Source organism: Pipistrellus hanaki (genome assembly GCF_964339955.1).
Source record: "Pipistrellus hanaki genome assembly, chromosome: 1".
NCBI classification, from domain to species: Eukaryota; Metazoa; Chordata; class Mammalia; order Chiroptera; family Vespertilionidae; genus Pipistrellus; species Pipistrellus hanaki.
The window spans coordinates 61,209,026-61,228,548 of record NC_140503.1 but is presented as its reverse complement, the minus strand read 5'-3'; the positions used below and the strand labels follow the sequence as shown (position 1 = coordinate 61,228,548).

Below are 19,523 nucleotides of genomic sequence, written 5' to 3'. Positions count from 1 at the left end.
AGGAATTCCAGAAAGAAAGCATGAAGAAGATTGTGCTCAGATAAAGTTAGTAGAGAATTTCTTAGAGCTTCAAAGACATAAATCCCAAAAATTGAAAGAACTCACTGATATTTTTTAAGGTCACACTTAAAAAAAAAAAAATCATAGTGAAACATTTGAAAATCTAAGACAAAGTGAAAGCCCTAAAAGTTAGATAAAGTCAAATTACCTAGGAATAAGAATTCAACTGATATCAGATTACCAATCGCAATATCAAATGCAAGAAGGCATTCATATCTGTAAGTTTGATCCAAAATTGCATACTCTTCATAAGTCAGGGCAAGAAAAGACAATTCCAAACATATAAAAACTCAAAAAGTTTGCCAGCTATGGACCCTCTATTAAAACACTATTTAGCCCTGACCAGCTTGGCTCAGTGGATAGAGTGCCAGCCTGCAGACGCAAGGGTCCCAGGTTCGATTCCGGTCAAGGGCATGTATCTTGGTTGCGGGCACATCCCCAGTAGGGAGAGTGCAGGAGGCAGCTGATTGATGTCTCTCTCATAGATGTTTCTAACTCTCTCTTCCTCTCCCTCTCTGTAAAAGATCAATAAAATATATATTTTTAAAAACTATTTAATTTTGGAATCCAACAAAAAGGAAAATAAACCCAAAGGGAAGGAGTTATAAGCAATGATGAACAAATAAATCAGTAATATATATTGGAAAGCTGAATTAAATAACTATTTTGAAGTTTGCAATACACAGGAAATAAAATTCAGGTAAGAGCCCCTAGGTAGTGGGGTGGGTGGGAACGTTTTGGTGGGTGGGAAGCAGGATGTCGGGCAGGAAACATGTTAGCATGCTAAAGTTCATGTGTTATTTGGGGAGAGAAAATGGAGACTGCCTGGCTTTAAAAAAAAAAAAAAAAAAGGAAGTTTAAGCCCTCGCAGGTTTGGCTCAGTGGATAGTGTTGGCCTGTGGACTGAAGACTTCTGGGCTTGATTTTGGTCAAGGGCTCATGCCCAGATTGTGGGCTCAATCCCCAGTGTGGGGCATTCTCTCTGATTGCTGATGGTTTTCTCTCCCCCCTCTCTCCCTTCCTCTCTGAAATAAATAAAAAAATATTTTTTAAAATTGGAAGTTTAAGTATTAAAAGCTTAATGAGAGCCCTAAACTGGAGATAATCTAAATTTCCATCAGCAAGTGAATGGATAAACAAACTGTGATATATCTATAAATTTTTACTCAGCTGTAAAAAGGAACGAACCACTGACACGTACAACAACGTGGATGAATCTCAAAAGCATTATGTTGAATGAAAGCAGCCAGACTAAAAAGAGTGCACGTTATAGCGACAGAGAGCAGATCAGTGGTCACCGGGACCAGGAATGGGAGGTTGACTGGGATGGAACACAAGAGAACTTTTGAAGGTGGTGGAAATATTCTACATCTTTTCTTTTTTAATATATTTTTATTTCAGAGAGGAAGGGAGAGGGAAAGAGAGAGATAGAAACATCAGTGATGAGGGAGAATCTTTGATTGGCTGCCTCCTGCACGCCCCACTCTGGGGATGGATCCTGCAACCTGGGCAGGTGCCCTGACAGAAGAACTGTGAGCTCCTGGTTCATAGGTCGATGCTCAACCACTGAGTCATGTTGGTTGGGCTTATATCTTGATCATAGTGATGGTTCCATGTGGATATAAATTTTACACTTCATTCCTTTCTACCTCCCATCCCTCCTGCCCTTCTTTCCACCCACTCCTCTTTCTTTTTTCTGCAGAAGACTCTTCTGAATGCCTGGAGACCTGTCTGAAGAAGCCACATCTAAGGAGCAGGAGCCAAACTGGCCTGGACATCTTTGACCTCCCAACTCCTCACTCTCATTGGCTCCCACATTTAATCCTGGGGATGTTTCCTCATTCTGGAGCTGAGATTACCCCTGCACCTGCTGACCAAGTTCTTGGCTATAACATGGACCAGTCTCCCCCGTCCTGACCTCCCAGCTTGTCTCATCACGTCTTTCAAAACCTAATAGGAGCCAATATGGCTTTTCCTATGCGCCCGTGAGAATGAAGGCACCAACCAGCTCTGCACAAGCCCACGTGCCCGCATTCTTCACAAAACTTGCTGGCTTGGGAAGGCAAACTCCACTCTCACCACCCTGGGGGTGGTGATCACATAGTGAAGCAGAGACCCTGCTGTACACGACTTTTCACATACGTTTGCATTTTTCTTGGGAGAAGGCTTTCATGGGTTTTTCAAAAAGATCTAAACAGGTTAAGAGTAGACTGTTATACACCTTTTCGTGGTTGGTAGATAGTGATTCATCTTAGACTGTAGGATCCCATTCATTTATTTGTCAAATATTTACTGAGCACCTACTATGTGCCAGCTCCTGCTCTAAGCACTGGGGATACAGCAGCAAACAAAACAGACACAGATTTCTGCCCTTGGGTCAGAGACAGCCTGAGACTGTGTGAAGCATTAAAGGAAACAGACTAAAGGTTCTGAGTTTTGAGCCCTAGGAAGGTCTAAGAACTCTGTGAACTTTATGAGTTCAAGTCCTAAGAAATCTATGAAGTCCTAAGTTATAAGCTCTATGGAGGTTCCAATAACAAGTTATTGCTGATGGTGGGCGCAGCAGTGGGGGTAACAGTTGCCATCACAGGAGCTCAGGGACCAGCCTGGGGCTGCCCCAAAGGGAAACTCTTCCTGCTGAGCTGAGAGCAGGGGCGGTGTTGGCCTAAGATGAGCAGCAATGGTGAGGAGGCAGGAGAGCACCAAGCTGACCCCACCCCGTGCCAGCAAAAAGCACTTCGAGGCCCAACTCCCTCAGTCCTCCAGCTCGTGTCCAGCTGGAGGCTGGGGGTGCCAGGCCAGGCCAGGCTAGGCCAGGCCAGGCCAGGCCAGGGACAGAAGTCGGGACTCGGCTGCCTTCTTTCCAATGGAAGCCAGAATCAGGGTCTTCTTCTCAGAGTCAGCTTGCGTGTGGCTTCCTCGCATACGAGTAGGTGTCCTGGCTGAAAGAGGAACTGAGAGAGCATGCGCGTGAAGAGGAGGTGCAGCCAAAGAGCGCACTCCAGGTGGAGGGGGCAGTAGGAGCGATGCCAGCTGGGTCAGGGAAGGGCCCCAGGCGGCCAAGGGCAGGGCTGAGGAGAATGAGGCTGCAAGGCCGCAGGCAGGGGACCTGGAGAGCTTCCAGACCAAGCCTGGTCAGTGATCCCTCCACAGACCTAACATCTGCCCACGCTGGAGAGGCTCCAGATGTCCCGAGTGTCCCACGTGGGTTGGGAGAAATGAGAAGCAGGGAGAGAGAGAGATTGCCCAGATCATCGGTCCGTGGAAGAGGCAGGAACCAACGTGCCCGAGTTCCCGGCCAGGCTCCCTCTGCCGCTGCGCAGCCTGGGCCAACAGGCAGCTGCTCCGCGGCCTGTCCTCCCTTGGAACACGCACATACATGCAGGGGCACATTCACTCTGCCCCTGACACAGGGAGATGCCCCTAGACACACCCTGCTGGGAATGGGGAGACGATTTGCATGGGTGGGAGCTGTGCATGTGACGAGGGAACGTGGCCCAAGTCTAGGAAGTGCAGTGCAAGTGGTTAGCAGGGAGACGGTGTGCACACCCACCCGCCGGGGCCTGGCTAGGACTGGCCATCATCCCACGGCCCTAAGGAGGCCTAGCAGAGAAAGGCCGCGAGCAGTGAGGCTGGCTAGGGGTTAGCAAAAGGAAGGTTAGCAGAAAGGATGAGGGAGCCCAGCAGCATCGCTCAGTGGTTGAGTGTCCACCTATAAGCCAGGTCACGGTTTGATAGTCAGGCCACATGCCCAGGTCACAGGCTTGATCGCTCGTGTGGGGTGTGCAGAAGGCAGCCAATCAATGATTCTCTCTCATCATTGATGTTTCCATTCTCTCCCCCTCTCCCTTCCTCTCTGAAATCAATAAAGATATATTTGGGAGGGGAAAAAGGATGATAAAGTTAGTGACCCAGACTGGCAACCCATGTGGTCCCCCTTTATTCTTGAAAGCACTCACACTGCACCGGGAGCTGGGGACAGGGCAGGGGCTGGGAGGAGAGGGGGTCAGGGATTGGGCCATGTGTGTATTGGATGGATGCCTCTTAGCTTTTAGCCTCCGTGTAAGGAGAGTAACCTGCACCTCAGCACTCACAGCCCCCATTCTGCATGTGGGGTGGGCCCTGGGACTAGCCTATTGCTTCGATCCCATCTAAAATGAGCACTGCTCACTCCTGCCTCACATCCCCAAGAGCCCCCGAGAGACCTGCTGCCCCATCTTCTCCCAGAAACACATATGAGAAGGGCTCTGCCAAGAACAAGCTGGAATCCTATAGGAGCTTTTGGAGCCTGGTGGACCTTAAGGCAGGGGAGATGCAAGAAGCCCCACAGAGCCCACTCCTCCCTCTACCCTGGTCTGGAGCCCCCAGCCCCTCCTGCACCAAGTCCTTGGCTCCAGCCCGGGTCAGCCTCCAGCCCAGGTCAGTCTCCAGCCTGGGCCCCAGCCTGCCGCCGCTCCAGAGCCAGCTGGAGGGCCTGTTTGATGGTCTCCATGTTGTTTAGGACATTGTATCGGCTCAGGGCTACCAGCCGATCAAACTGCTCGGGCTCATAGGTGAAGTTCATCATGCCGTAGGGGGTGTCGGGCCCGTTGATGTCAAAGTCCCCAAAGGCCTTCTCTTCCGCTGTTTGTCGCGCCACACCTGTGGGTTGGAAGAGGAGAGACCAGGCTGGCACTCTGTGACTCCTCTTGCCCAGGACATCTGGCTGGTTTTTTGTGGGCTCTTCCTGGGCTCACATCTCTGCTCTTTTGCCCATCAGGAGGAGCTGAGCTGGTGCCAATGCTGAAGCCCAGGAAGCAATGGCCAGCTCGGGCCCTCCAGGGTACCCTGCTGCCTTGTCAAGGGGATCCGCTCCCAGAACAGCACCGCCCCCCCCCCCCCCCACCCCAGGGCTCTGCGGCCGGACCCAGGCCCAGGGCTTCCCTCACCCGGAGCCCGGTGTGTGCGGAAGGTCTGGTTGACCAGGGGGAAGTGCAGCACGATGGGGGCGCGGGGGTCCTGGGCCCCGGCAAACAGGTAGCACTCGCGGGGGTTCTCCAGCTCCTCAGCGGGCACCTCAATCCTGGGGAAGGGGATCCCTCGGTCCAGGCAGTACTTCTCCGTCACCTGTAAGACCTGGGCGGGAGGCAGACTGCTGACCTGCCTGCCCCCACCTGGACTCACACAGGTCCGGTTCTCAAGGCCAGCGCTGCCTGCTACTAGCTGAGTGACTTCAAGCAGGTGACATAACCCTTCTGAGCCAGTTTGTTTATTTATAAAGTAAACAATGAGAACAACCCTCTCCTGGGGTTGTTGTGCAGATTAACAAAAATCACCAGCATTCCTGCTGCCATTCCTCCCTAGAACTGCCCACTGCTTCCTCCTCTGACCCTCCCCGCTCCCTCTTAGGGGCTGATTTCAATTTCACAGGTTGAGAAGGTCGTGTTGGATCCAAGAGGAGGAGGAGGGAGAGGAGGCCGAAGAGGGAAGAGCTGGCCCAGCAGGGTAACCAGGACCTGCATGCAGATGGTGACAGCTGTCCACCACAGGGTTTGAGAGAGCCAGAGGGGAACCTGATGGCTCTGTTGTTACCATAGTAACAAAGGGACAGCTGACCCAGTCCAGGTCCTGATGGGAGCAAGGCATGCTATCAGGCACAGGCAGGGTTCCAACAGGGGTCTTCTCTTCACCAGGACAGAAGACACCTGAGGCCCCTCTTTGGCCTCCGCTCCTGACTCCCAAAACCTCAGCAACCCTCTCCTCCAACGGGGAGGCCAGTGCACTCCCAATGGCGCCCCCTGCGGGTTAGAACCCAGACCCTCCGCCAAGGGCCATCCCCAAACCCAGTCAGGCGGCCCTGACAGAGGATCCCCACACCCCTTACCTCAAAAGGGGCGTCCAGGGAGTAGTCAAAAGACACAATGAGGTCCACCGCTCTCTGTGGCGGCAGGACCAGCGGGTATGGAGAGTTGATGGCAAGGCCCGCATCCACCAGGCACAGGGAGTCCTTCATGGGAGTGAGCTGGTTGGGGAAGGCGTCCGGGTGTGTGTCTGGACAGGCACAAATGCACGCTTTTCTTAGCAGCCCTCTTCTCTTCCCATCGGGAATAGCCCTTGTGGAGACCTCTGCTTCTGCCCTTCTCTCCGACAGCCACTCTGGAGTGTCCTTCCCCAGTCCCATCCCCTATCAGCCTCTGGAAAGCAGGTGCCCACACCCCAACCCTGGGCCAAAGCACAGCGCTGGCCCCAGTGAGCCAGAGGCACCGGCAGAAGGGGGACCCCACCCAGAGCAGCACCCACCTTTCCAGGCCACAAACTCCCTGCTCGCCACGTAGTCCTTGTGCAGACAGAGGCCGCGGGTGAAGTTGAAGTTCTCCGCAGAGGTGAAGCGGGAGGTGAATATGCCCAGCACGGCCTGGGAGAAGGGCCCCTGGGGGGTGAAGAGCCTCGTCCGCAGCCTCGTGGGGTCTCGAAGCTTCTGGTGGTCGTCTAGGGAGGGTGGGACGGTGACGTGCAGTGAGAAGGGGTGCCGGCCTCTGTCTGGTGGCTTTCCTGGTGCAGGGGCACCCCTACTTCTCCTCCTGTCACCCCTCCTCCTCTGCCCCACTTCCCAGGCCTCTGACCACTGTTCCTACAACCCCCTCTAAATGCCTTTTCCCCATGTTTTGAAAGTTGCCTATGACACTGCATTGATTAAATAATAATTTATTTTCCACCCTTTTGAAAATAAAGTGGTATATACCATTTCCAACCAGAATTTCGTCCATTAAACACCTACCGAGCTGGTGCTACATGCCAGGCACTGGGTTAAGCCCGAGGGATGCAAAGGTGAGTGGGGCCTGGCCCTCGGGGCTCACACCTTCTTATCAGGGAGTCCTATAAAGAGGGAACGGACCCTAACAGCGTCCTGAGGTAGGGACAATGATGGGGTGTGGACGTGGTCTTACAGGGACCATGGTGGTCGCACCCTCCCCAGCCTGGAGGGATGGCACAGGACAGAGAAACTCCCTGACAAAAGGATGGCTCCGCTGACTCTTAAGAGTTGAGCAAAAGTCATCCCGGGGAGAAAGGTGGGAAATATATTTCTCGAAGCCCAGAGCTCAGAGGCCACTGAAGGAGCCCAGAGGTGTGTGGGCGGAGCATCCGCCAGATGCCCAGGGGTCTGGGGCTGAGTTGACCCATTGGGAGCTCAAGCAGAGAATGCAGAGGTGTGGCCTGACTGCAGAGCACCCACGGCTCCCCCTGGGCCCCCTGACTTGGCCTCTGCAGAGAAGTCGACCCCGCAGGACTTCTCTGAGCCCGTGGGATAACAAGTCCTCCACCATCGTCCCCCTCGTTCTCTATGCCTCTGCCAGGGCCTGTGTCTGGGAAGAAGAATGGGGCGGGGGGGGGTAAGGGGGGTCAGGTGTGAACCCTCACCTGTGACCTTCACTTGGCCTCGGTGCCAGTCCAGGAAGCCAAGGCTGAAGCCCCCCGTCTGGAAGATCTCATCCAGGTTGACTGCGAAGGCGCTGCCCCACATACCTACAGACACAGCAGGGCCGGCCCTCACAGCGCCTGCACCCACAGCAGGGCCGGGCCGGGGCCTGCCCTGCCCCCAGCCCCCCGCTCAGACTCACCCTGCAGGTAGCAGATCCGGGGCTCCGGCCAGCGCTTCAGCAGTCGCCCCATGAAGAACTCTGAGCCGCAGAGCTTGGTGGGAACATAAGCCCCGTATTTGGGGAAGCCGACCTCATGGGGGGTAAACTCGCACCACTCTGGGGACCCAGAGCAAAGGAAACGTCACCAGGGCCTCCCCCCAGGACCCCAGTGTTCCCTCTGGCCATGGTGACTGAGCAGGAACCTTTGCCAAGAGTGGGAGGCAGCAACCCCACTGTGCCCCAAGCCTCCGTCTGTACCCTCACAGCCTGGCCCTTCACACTCTCCGACCAGCCATCGCCGCCACGCCCAGGCACCTGCAAAGTCGTCCCCGCTGACATCCGTGCGGACGTTGACACCGGCGTAGATGGGATAAGGATTCTGGCTGCGGCTGACTGCCTCCTGCTGGTCAGACAGCTTGGCGGGGTTTTCCTGGGCAGGAAAGAAGGGGAGCGGATTCATTGGCTTTTCCCATCCCAGTGGGCTGCAGGAGGTGGCGAGCCCGCGAGACTGGCTGCCAAGGCCAGTGGCCCAGGGGGCAGGCCTTAGGCTGCAGCAGAGGCAAGGCTTCTGTGGGTTCTGTGCAGCCCCAGGGGCAATGGGGACACCCCCTCCCCTTCCTTCCCATTCAGGAAAGCGTATCAAAACCAGAGAGAGTCAGGGCGCCATTTTTAAAGAAATCACTGAAAATCTAGTCTCCTTTCTTTACAAAGTAAATCACTAGAAGACATGAATACTTTGGAAATTAGAAGCCACGGGTGATACACATCCATCACTGAGAACCACACACTAGTGGGCCACGCCCCCTGGCTGAGACCCTCAGCTCGGAATCTCCTCTCCCAGGGCATTCTGGGCTTGCAGTCCCAGGAGAAACCACCAGGTGGCGAAAGACATGGCATCTTGGCCAATGGGTGAGAGTGGTGTTCTGCCTTGGCCGCAGGTTGGAACCACTTGGAAGACTTTGAAAACACTCCTGTGCTAGCGCTGGGCCCCAGACCAATCAGAATCAGTGTCTCTAGAAGCAGGGCCCAGGCATGGGGTGTTTTTGAAAAGCTGCACAAGTGATTCTGACCTGAGAACTGCAGACAGGCCTCTCCTGCCCAGGGTTAGGAGCCAGGAAAGATGAAGGGGTGTAACCCCCTCTCCCCTCACCCCAGGACGCTCACTCTTTGTCCCCAGGGTGCTCAGACCTAAGGGGTAGCTTTGCAAATCTCAGATTTTCTTAGCCTAGCGGCTAAGGTGGAAGTAAGTGCTGCAGGGGCAGAGAGGAAAGGAGCTATGCTTACGTGTTACCTGCCCTTCTCTTACCTCCTGGTACAGGAAGTATTCAATGAGGAGGCCCCAGAGGTCAATGAGGGAGACGCTGTGGCAGCTTTCCAGGTTCTTCAGTTCCTCAGCATAGTACTGCAGGCGCTCCGTGGATACCGCCCCCTTCTTACTGCCGCAGACCCGGGCCCGGGCCTGCTCAGTGGGGCCCTGCAAGGCCACGTGGGACCAGGCTGGGTCCTTAAAGAGCGTGGAGATGCACCTGGGCATGGAGGGAATTCAGGGCAGTTAGGGGCGGGCGAGCACAGCAGGTGTCTATGAGGGAGCCCTCCTCTCCATCATCCCTTGTACCCACTGCCCTGAATCACCCACTCTTACCCTTCTAGATCCCCTTGGAGGCAGCCTTCCCCACCCCCCTCCAGGGACTCCACCCCTGCCCCTTCAGGGCTCTCCTTCCCTCTGCATGCTGCCCCCACCTCGCTTACCAGGTAGACCCGGAGACCCCACTCAGGTAGGTCACAGTGTCCAGGAGCCTGAGCTCCTGCAGCCCCGCCAGGCTGCCGTACAGGGAGGACATGGCGCGGGTTCCGCCCCCAGAGCCCAGCACGGCCACCACCGGCACCTGGGAACAGAGTGAGCAAGACAACAACACCGACTACCACCGCCATCACTGTGCTGCTGCCTATAGCCTCAGACCTGGATCCGCACACTGTTACCTCACTGGGCCTCACAGAAACCCACGGAGATCCCGTGTTTGAGATGAAGGGACCGCACAGTGAGTAAGTGATGGGCCGTTATCCGAAGCAGTGCGGCTCCAGAGATGGCTCTTAACCCTGACGCCATGAGAGGATGCACCTGTGAGGCATGTTGGCTTCACCCAAAACAGCTAAAGTGGGGTTTCTCCGCGTTGCCACCACTAATGGTTGTGGACCAGACCATCGTTGGCTGTGAGGCGCTGTCCTGTGTGTTACCCAGGAGATGCCAGTGTTACCCCTCTCCCCTCCCCCAGGTGTGACAATAAAACATGTCCCTGTGTGAGGTGAGAGGGGTTGGAACGGTGCCCAGATGAGACCCACTACACTAAAACGACAAAAACCACCAAGCAGCCTGGACCTGCCCCAGCATCAGAGGTGCCTGTGGGATCAGACTGGAAGTTTTTTGGTTGCTCAGCTTTTCCATGAATGGTTTCCACCCAAGATTGTTGGTTCCTTTCCTTGTCCTCCTTTATTTTTTTCTTTAAAAAACACAGAAAACAAACAAAAAAACCTAAAACACCTCATTGGCCACTTTCAACAAGGGCAGCGCCCCCGGGTGAGACAGCTCCCTGTCTGTGCCCTGTGCCCTCCTTACCTTCTACCTACAGAATGGAGGGAGCGCAGGGCAGGCCTTACCCAAGGACCAATCCCGGCTGCTCAGCTGGTCAGCGCTGGGCACAGGCTTGTCTCCTGAGTTCACAGGAAAGCGCCACCAGCTTGATCCTGGTTTACCACAGGTCTCACCTCAGCACCGCCTTTCCTCCTGTCTGCTGCTTTGGACTGAATTGTGTTCCTGCCCTTCCCTCCCACCCCCAGCCCCAATTCAAACATTGAAGCCCAGTGTGGCTACTGAGGAGAGAACAGCATTAGGGGGAAATGAATGGGGTCTCTTCTCAGTCTTACTGCTACATCATTCACAGAACCTGAAGCTTGAGGAAAACTTTTAAACTTCAGTCCTGCATTGGACAGATTACAGGTACACAGATTACCATCAGTACAGTACCCACGGTGCCTGGACTCCAGACAAATGTAAGACCTCCTCAAAGACAGCTTCTCCATGACCAGATGGCCTGGGGCCGGCGTGACCACCTGAACTCCATTATCGTCCATCGTAAGGGGCCAATCAGATAGCTAAGAGTGCAAGGCCCCTTTCTCTCTTGAGATCCAGTTACAACATAAAAATAAATAATTTTTCTAAGACCCTTGAATAAATCTCCACCTTTTATTTCTAGCCAGAGCCTTCTTTTTTTTATTACATGTGACACTGTGTTTGGAGAAAGGGCATATAGGGAGGTGGTACAGGTTATGTGAGGTCATAAGGGTGGGGTCCTAATCAAATAGGACCAGTGTCTTTGTAAGAGAGCCAAAACTGGTTTGGCTCAGTGGTTATAGGGTCGGTCTGCGGGTTCGATTCCAGTCAGGGGCACGTACATTGGTTGTGGACACATCCCCAGTAGGGGGTGTGCAGGAGGCAGCTGATCAATGTTTCTCTCTCATCAATGTTTCTAGCTCTATCCATCTCCCTTCCTCTCTGTAAAAAATAAAATATATTAAAAAATATATTAAAAAATAAAATGTATAAAAATAAAATATATTAAAAAAATAAAATATATTAAAAATATATATTAAAAAATAAAATATATTAAAAAAAAAAAAAAGAGGGAGAGATGGAGCTCTCCAGCCATGGCATGCCCAGAGGAAAGGCGTGTGAGGACAGAACAAGAGGGTGGCATTTACGAGTCCGGAAGAAAGGCATCACCAGAAACCAACCCTGATGGCACCTTGATCTTGAACTTCAGGCCTCCAGTGAGGAAATAAATGTTTGTGTTTAAGCCCCAGTCTGTGGTGCTCTGCTATGGCCGCCAAGCTGACTGTCACCTCCCTGGGCCAGGGCTACTCGGCCCTCATTACACGTGGGGTCCTGACTTTCCAATCAGCTGAGGTGAACAGGCCTTCCCCATCCTTCTCCGCTCCCCGTGCTTCCTCCAGGCTTCCTGTCAGGCCTTAGCTACACAGTCCTCTCGATGGAAGAGATTGGATCTGGCTCTCGTGACGCTGGGCCTCCTCCATTCCATACCTGGTCACTGGCGGGAGCCTGGCTCAATCCCAGCACCTGCTGCAGGGCCCTGGATACGATCTGCTTCCTCTTGTCCAGAAACTCTCGTTCCCCGTCACAGAGGTCAAAGCCAAGGCGCAGGTCAAGGTCCCCAGAGCTGTCGCGGAGGGGTGGGATGGGGTGGGTGCGGGATGGCTGTTAGAGGAGGAGAGCCTCGGCCAAGCCCAGTCTTCACAGGCGCAGACCCACACTCCATGGGACCCCTCAGAAAGATCCCACCGGAACCTGACACGCCCCCTCCCCCCTCCCCCTCTGCTGAGCGGGGCAGGCAGGAGAGCCCCCACACTTCCCGCCCAGCCCCAGGGTCTTCCTCACCTCATTTCTGCCTTCACCCTCAGAGGCACCTCCTGGCCCTGAAAGAGACAGCATCTGTCCCTGAGCACACTGGCGGGCTCTCCCTCCTGCAGCCCCTGTTGCTCTGGCAACTCTGGCTCAGATGAGGACTTCCTCCCCTGGCACCGACTACTTGTGGTGATTGCAAAGCAGGACACCCAGGGGGCCTTACCTTCCCCACAGCCACCAAGCGCTGCTTCTCCTGACCGAGGGCCAGAGAGGAGAGCAGGAGGCCCCCCTCGCCCAGACTGTTGGTCTGAGCCTCCAGCTCAGCACTCGGGTCGCTCTGCAGAGAAGAAAACAGCATGGAGCCCCCGGCGTGAAGGACCCGGGTGCTCTGCTGCCCTGGGTGCTGCTCCAGCACCTGACCATCTGCCTCTTCCAGGCTCCGGGCTCACTCACCTGCAGGACCGTGAGCTTCTCCCCCACCTCCACCTGCAACCTGGAGCGGAGCACTGGGTTCACATGGAAGGCGAAGGTGTCTGCGGGCGGGGCCTCCACAGGAGGCTGCAGGGGCAAGAGCTGTGGCTTCTCGTAGGCCCCGGGCACTGCCAGACGGATCTGCCTCAAGCCTGGGAGCAGAGGGCCCTGGTGAGTGGGTGAGATCAGGGGGTAGTGTGTGTGTGTGTGTGTGTGTGTGTGTGTGTGTGTGTGTGTGTATGTGTGTATGTGTATGTGTGTGTGATAGTGTGTATGTGTGTGTGAATGTGTGTGTGTGAGTGTGTGTATGTATGTGTGTGTGAGTATGTGTGTGATGATGATGATGATGATGATGATGATGATGGCAGCACCACTAGTAGCGGCTACCCTTTTCTTCCCCTTGGAAACACTGTTGGGCACTGTGACCCACAGCAGAGGCATCATGAAGGACACTCAGGGAACCCATGAAGTGCCCTGGTCAGAACTGGGGACCTGGGGGAGGGGAACCAGTGCCTGGGAAAGGGGAAGGCAGGAGGGGAGGGCCCCCTGCCCAGAGACAATGGGGCTGACGATTTTGAGACTATTATACTAAGTACATAAACTATCATTCCACAAAAACTGCATTGTAATCATCATATATTAATCATTACATTAATTACTAGTTTCCAACCAGTAGTTCCCCTATCTCTGGCCCTCCTTCAACCTCTGTGCTCCTTGCCTTGGGGGAGATTTGTGGCCAGGTCACAATTTTCTCAGTCCTTAGTTTCCAAAGTGTAAGATCCCGGGAGAACACAGAAGACTAGCCGAGGAGGTAAAAGAAGGAAGTGGGTTCCTGGGCTCAGAGAGACGAGGTGGCCCCGAGAAGCAGGGGCCTGAGGCCAGGAGAGAGGCCTGCCGCCCAGGAGTAGCAGGGCAGCCTGTTCCTAGCAGCGTTCTTGGGGGGGAGGGGGGAAGGGAGGGAGAGAGGCAAGACCCCAGAGAAATGGCTGAGCATGACACCAGGCAGCCTCATAAAGGAGCCCCAGACCCACACACCTCAGGAGCAGAGGCCCATGCGGTATGCCGCTCCCTGCGCACACCCCTGGGCTGTCAATGAGACTTGGAGACTTGGTATGACCCAGGGGGAGGAATTAGAGAAATAAGAAAAGTATATTCCTTCACACCATGGTTATGGACTGGTATTGACAGCATGTGCTGTTCACACTGAGAGACAGCTGATCTGGTGGAGAAAGCAGGTGCCCTGAGCGTGTTGACCTGCATTTGGTCCTGGCTCCACCACTCACTGGCTGTGTGGCCTTAAGCAAGTTCCTTCTCTGAGCATCCGTCTCATGAATTAAATGAGGGAAATGATTATACCTACTTTACAACATTGTTATGAGGATTAAACAATAAAATACTTAGCACAATGTCTAACTCATAATGAGTGCTGGATGTGACTCAGGTGGCGACCCGTCCTGGAGGCTGACTCTCAGCCTCGGAAGGGACTTAGCTGTCTCACAGCCTCTGTTCCTCCCCATCGGCCCCCTCCTGAGAGGCTGCCTCTGTGGCCCATGCGTGGGTGTGCCCAGCTCTTCACTCTGGAATTCTCACTCTTGACCTCAGATCCTCCCACTGAGAGGCTGACTAAATCCCCTGCCCTCCTCCACCTTTAGGGTCAGCGTTGGGACTTGTTTTGACAACTTAATGTTAGTGGCCATGACGTGACCTTGAAAAGTTAGTGGCCATGGCGTGACCTTGAAAAGTTAGTGGCCATGGCGTGACCTTGAAAAGTTAGTGGCCATGGCGTGACCTTGAAGGCTTGAAAAGCACTTGTTCAACGGGGCTTGTGCCTTTGCCCCAAGAACCTCTGGGCTCATGACCTTGGGGGGAGAGGAAACTTGTGGCCCCCTGGACACATGGTATAGAGCCAGGTCACTCCAGCCAAGCCCAGCCCAGATCAGCCCCAGCTGACCACCAGATGTGTGAGCTAAATACATGCTTCCTGCTGTCTGCCACTGAGACTTGAGGCAGTTTTAATGGAGAGGAGTTGTCCTGATACAAACACTATGCTTGAATACTTCCAGGGACAAGAGTTCACTACTTCCACAAGCAATCCGTTTCATCTTTGGTCAGCTTTCAGCGGTGAGAATTAAAATCTTTCTGCCCAGACCCATCTTCTTGAAATCAGCAGCCCCTCAACCCCCGTAGAGAGAGAAGGGAAGACTCAAGGCCTCTGGCCAGACTCACCATACTTTTGCTGTGGAGCTGTCTCATCATCTCCAAGGGTGCCTTGGATTTTCAGACAGGGCTCAGCCTGAGGAAAGCAGAGGCCCATGGGAGACGGACAGACACATCCCTCTACACAGGGCCCGGACCAAGAGGGGGAATGGGAGGGGGGCGCGTGCAATCTGGGACTGGGTCCAGGTAGCAATCTCCCCAGCCAATGCCTTGTAGGCAGGGATTTTCTGTGACAGCCCCACCCCTAGGACTCAGAGGAAGTGGCCCCTGGCAGGAAAGGGGGAGGAGGTAAGGGTCTGTGATTGAGGCTCCTGCAGTTGCAGGAGACAGGATTCCGAGTGAGTGATGTGCTGTGCGCAGGTAGGAAGGCTGCCCACTCAGCCGTGAGGCAGCTCCTTTCCCCTTGTTGCTGGAGATGCCTACCCAGCACACCTCTGCTCTGAGGAGGGGCCGAGTGGTCTTCAGAGAGGCAAGCGGCCCTGATGGGCTCGATCGTGGACTCCTCAATGGCTCCCAGCCCTGGACAGCCCCACGCTGGTGTCTCCCCTACTTACCACCAGGACTCCATTGGTGATGACTTCGGACGCAGGCACCTGACTGCAAAGGATGGTGGGCTCATTGGCTATCTGGGCCCCTCAGGTGGCTGTTACTATAATAATGTGGCCAAAGCAGTTGGGAGAGCCTGGGGAGCATGGCGGGGTTTGGGGGTAGGGGTGGGTGTTGGCCAACAACTCAAACTCGCCTTGAGACCAGGACACCCCCTCTCGGGCCAGGCCAGCACAGGACCTGGTGACTGGCCGCTCGGAGCTGTCTGTGGGAGGACGTAGGCTCCTCACTCGGACTCACCTGTTCTCCAGAACAAACTCCACCTCCAGCTCTTGTGAATCCTAATGGAGGGGGCAAGGAAGCACCAGTTTTCAAAGAGCTCCGAAAGCCTCGGGGAGTGTCCCTACCCCCAGCCCAGGGACTAGAAGAGGAGCCGGGCGTGGCTTCTCTGAGACAGGAAAGATTCTGGCATCTCCATGAGAAGCTTCGTCCAGTGAACACTGTGCGGATGCTGTTCTAGACGCTGAGGATGCAGCAATGATCGAGATAAAGTGCTCTGCTCTCAAGGGGCTCACATGTAGACTCTACTCAGGGAAGAACTAGTTGAGGGACCCCCCGGTAGGATCAGTGGTGCAGGATGGAGGGTCTGTCTTGGAGACCTGGTCTCTGCTGAGCTCAGCTCTCTGCTGGCGCAGGTGGGGCAGCTCACCTGTTGGTTGAGGCGGAAGGTGTGCTTGTGGGGTTGGCCGGGCTTGAGGCTCTTCAGGTCAAACAGCAGCCGGGAGAGTTCGTTGCTGCCCAGGACGTCCTTGTCATAGAGGGTGAGCTCCAGGACATTCTGGATTCGGGGCAGGCGGGGCGTGGGAGCCTGAGGCAGGGCAGGCACCCCGAAGGAGCCCCCTCCCCCCGCCACCCCGGCCACTCGCCGGCCCTCACCTTCACGGCGCCATGGATCTGGTAGTGGAAGGTCTCATTCCACTCGGGGTCACTGCAGTTGTCTATCACCTTTGTCTGGGCGCGGGTGGGAGATGCCGTGGGCAGCCACAGCTGCACGTAGCAGTCGGCTTTGGACACTGCGGGGATGGGGAAGGAGTCCTAGCTTCAAGTTCTTACTGCTGAAAAGGTTGCCTGGAGGAGGCTGGCAGAGCCAGGAGAGGAGGCTGCCAAGGTGGCGGGGTGGGGTGGGTGATGGAGGGGGAGCCCTCATCCCTGACTCCGCTCCACAGTTACACCTCTCATCCACCCGAATGGAATCCTGCCGTGGCCAGTTGGAAAGCTCACATGGCAGCACAGACCACTGCACAGTTCATTCCCAGAAAGGACTTGATTCCGGTGACAAACTCCCCTGCCAGGGTGAGCGTTCACCTGGAGCAGGTGTCACACGCTCCCAGGCTGTCACCGCTCTACTTGCTAGGCTCGGGGAGGAGTCAGGGTCTGCACAGTGCTCCCCTCCAGCTCCTGCCTGCCAGCTCTGGGGCTGTGGCCTGAGCTCCCTCACCTCCCTCCTCAGTCAGCACCAGCCCTCTGCCCACTCCACACACACACACACACACTCTCCCTTCAGGCCAGCCCTGCAGAGGCCTCGGGGAAAGGAGGAGGAGAAAAGGTGGAATGGAAGGTCACTCACACAGGTCTTTGCCCTGGATATTCCTGGCCCTCAGCACCTTCACCTGGAGGTCATAGTATGGGTGGGTTTCCCGCTGAAACAACAGAACTCGGGGACTCAGCTCCAAGGAGCCAGGTGTGGGCTGCTGTTTGCCTCTCCTCACAGAGCAGCCGCTTGGCCCAGGATCACGGGGACCTGGAAGGCCATGGCAGGGCAGGCACTGGAGGTTCAACATGTCGGTAACAAGCCTGGACCTTGGAATCAGTCAGGCTGGCTTCAAATCTAAGCTCCACCATGGACTAGCTGGATGGCCTTAGGCAAGTTGTTTAATTTCTGTACGCTTCAGGTCTCCCGGCTATGTAATGGGGGTTATGATGGTTATCTCATAGGGTTGTGGTGAGTTTTCAATAAGAAGTCATGTAAAGTGCTGGCCTGAGTGCTTAATACCTGTAGCCATTTTTGCTAATTATTAGTGATCATGCACCACACACCTGCACTCCCCTCAGACCACAGTGCCGCTGCTGTAGCTGGAGAGGTGCATGAGGTGCTTAAGGAGATTGAGTATTAGAAGAAACTGTGATCAATCCCACCCACTAGCTCCCTGGCAAAGGCTGAATGGCCTAAGACCATGGTCGGCAAACTGCGGCTCTTGAACCACATGTGGCTCTTTGGCCCCTTGAGTGTGGCTCTTCTACAAGATACGACCTGGGTATTTTGAAGGAGTGGTGTTAGAAGTTTAAGTTTAAAAAATTTGGCTCTCAAAAGAAGTTTCGATCATTGAACTGTTGATACTTGGCTCTGTTGACTAATGAGTTTGCCGACCACTGGCCTAGGAGGCTGGGCAGGCGAAGGGAAACCAAAAATCACGCGGCTGGTGCAGGTCAGACGAGTTGCTAAGGAGACCGCAGCTTGGGCTCAGGAGAGAGAGCAGCAGACTGCAACTCCTTGGAGTGAGTCTGTCTCCTCAAAACCCAACAGCCAGAGGAGGGTATTCCGGGCAAAACCCAGCCAAAGTGTCATATGTCCTAGCCCTCCATTCCTAATTGAGGGAATTATTTTCAAGAGCCAAGGTCTTGGCCAACCTCTCTAATTTAAACTCCCCCAGGCTGTCTGGAGCAAATTGGTCCCACCCAGATCAAAGCCCAGTCGCTGGGCTGGCCTGTCCTCACAGGGGACTGCACTCCTAGGACCCCTCCAGCCCACACTTCCCAGGGAACAGCAGGTACTTTACCCGGCAGTGGCTCCACTGAGGCTCCATCTTCTCTCTTTTTCGCAGCAACACCACCCCCAGCAGAGGCAGCCCCTTGCTTGCCACCTGCCTTGGCCAGCGTGCCCAGAGCATAGCCAGGCAGCCCACTTCCCAGCCAAGAAGCCGCCTTCTTCCCAGACCCACCCTCCTGGCTTCTGCTGGCTCAGGTCGGACAGGTAGCACTGGGTGGGGAGGGCCTTGGGGCTGGAGGCGGGGTTTGACAGGCTCCAGGAAGTGCCCAATTTCGTTAGGCGGGAGGCAATCTGGTTCCCAATCCAGACCCTGGTTTGGTTATCACTGGGCTGCTTATGTAAAATAGATACCTGAGCCCCACCCCACCACTCCCCAGGATTTGATCTGATCGGGGAACAGCTGCCAGGGGGTGCTGCGCCAGGAGGCCAGGCCCATCAGAAAAGCCTAAAACCAATACCTTTCAAGTTCCTGGTTCAGTGTTTCATTCACTGCAAGGTATTTCTAATCTCTCCTGGCCTCCCTCATTGTTCTCCAAAGAGAGGTTGCTCAGTGCAGGACCTGCACCCATATCCTGAAGACACTGACAATCTCAGGACTCCCTGTGGCTTCTGCCCAGGCTCTCTTCCTGGGTCAGTGGAAATACCGAGCAGGTCCAGGTTAGAGGAAGGGCAGGTAAAAAGCAGGCCTGCCAGTCCTTGAACTACCGGAGGTGAAGGCTTTAAGTCCTCTGTGGACCAACATAACCCTTAGGCTGCAGGGGTGTGTGATAGCCCCTCTCATGTGGGCCTGGACCATCCAGGTGGCCAAGACAAGGCACAGCTCCAGGAGACAGCACCTCTGGGCAGGGAGCTGTTGGAAGAGCCATGTCTGTTCCCCAACCCAGACCCAGTCATCTCCCTCCACTCTTCTCCCCACAGCCGAGGTGGAGGAGGCGGAGACTGAGAAAAACAAACACCTAAACTGGTGATTCAACTTTAAAACAAACCCTGTAGGCAAATTCTGACCAGAAACTCCCAGGACCTCAAGGGGAGGGACTGTTTCTAATCACTTTGGAGCCTGAAGCCAGGAGCTGTGCTGGGGTCTCAGGAATGCTGGAGCCCAGCCCCATTGGTGACCTGCAGGGCAGCTTGTAGAAGGCCCGGGCCCACAGAGGAGCCTGGGGGGAAGGGTGGGGTGTGTGTGTGTGAAGCAAGCCGGCCTGGTGCTCAGAGTGCTTTCTGGGCTGTACCACTCTTTGGGTTCATCTGGCCATGCCTCAGCCAAACTATGCCTCTTAGTTCCAGATGTTTTTCATTCCCAGAGAAAGCTCGGAATGGCCACAGAAGGCTCAAGTGGGGGAATAAAGGATCAAATGGCCTTTTGGAA

General features: G+C 54.9%; 1 protein-coding gene across 1 annotated transcript; it reads right to left on the bottom strand.

Moving 5' to 3' along the window:
* Positions 1–2,903: 2,903 nt before the first annotated feature.
* PLA2G4F (phospholipase A2 group IVF) lies at positions 2,904–18,317 on the bottom strand. The gene is made up of 20 exons (XM_084883682.1): positions 18,168–18,317; positions 16,958–17,030; positions 16,267–16,403; positions 16,040–16,168; positions 15,631–15,671; positions 15,339–15,381; positions 14,794–14,860; positions 12,550–12,719; positions 12,320–12,433; positions 12,130–12,167; positions 11,776–11,911; positions 9,429–9,565; positions 8,986–9,205; positions 7,995–8,109; positions 7,659–7,796; positions 7,459–7,563; positions 6,340–6,528; positions 5,924–6,090; positions 4,989–5,175; positions 2,904–4,701 (listed from the first exon to the last, which is right to left on the bottom strand). Exons 1-20 carry the CDS (start codon positions 18,276–18,278, stop codon positions 4,481–4,483), a joined length of 2,538 nt encoding a protein of 845 aa, XP_084739808.1. The 5' UTR covers positions 18,279–18,317; the 3' UTR covers positions 2,904–4,480.
* Positions 18,318–19,523: the final 1,206 nt, after the last annotated feature.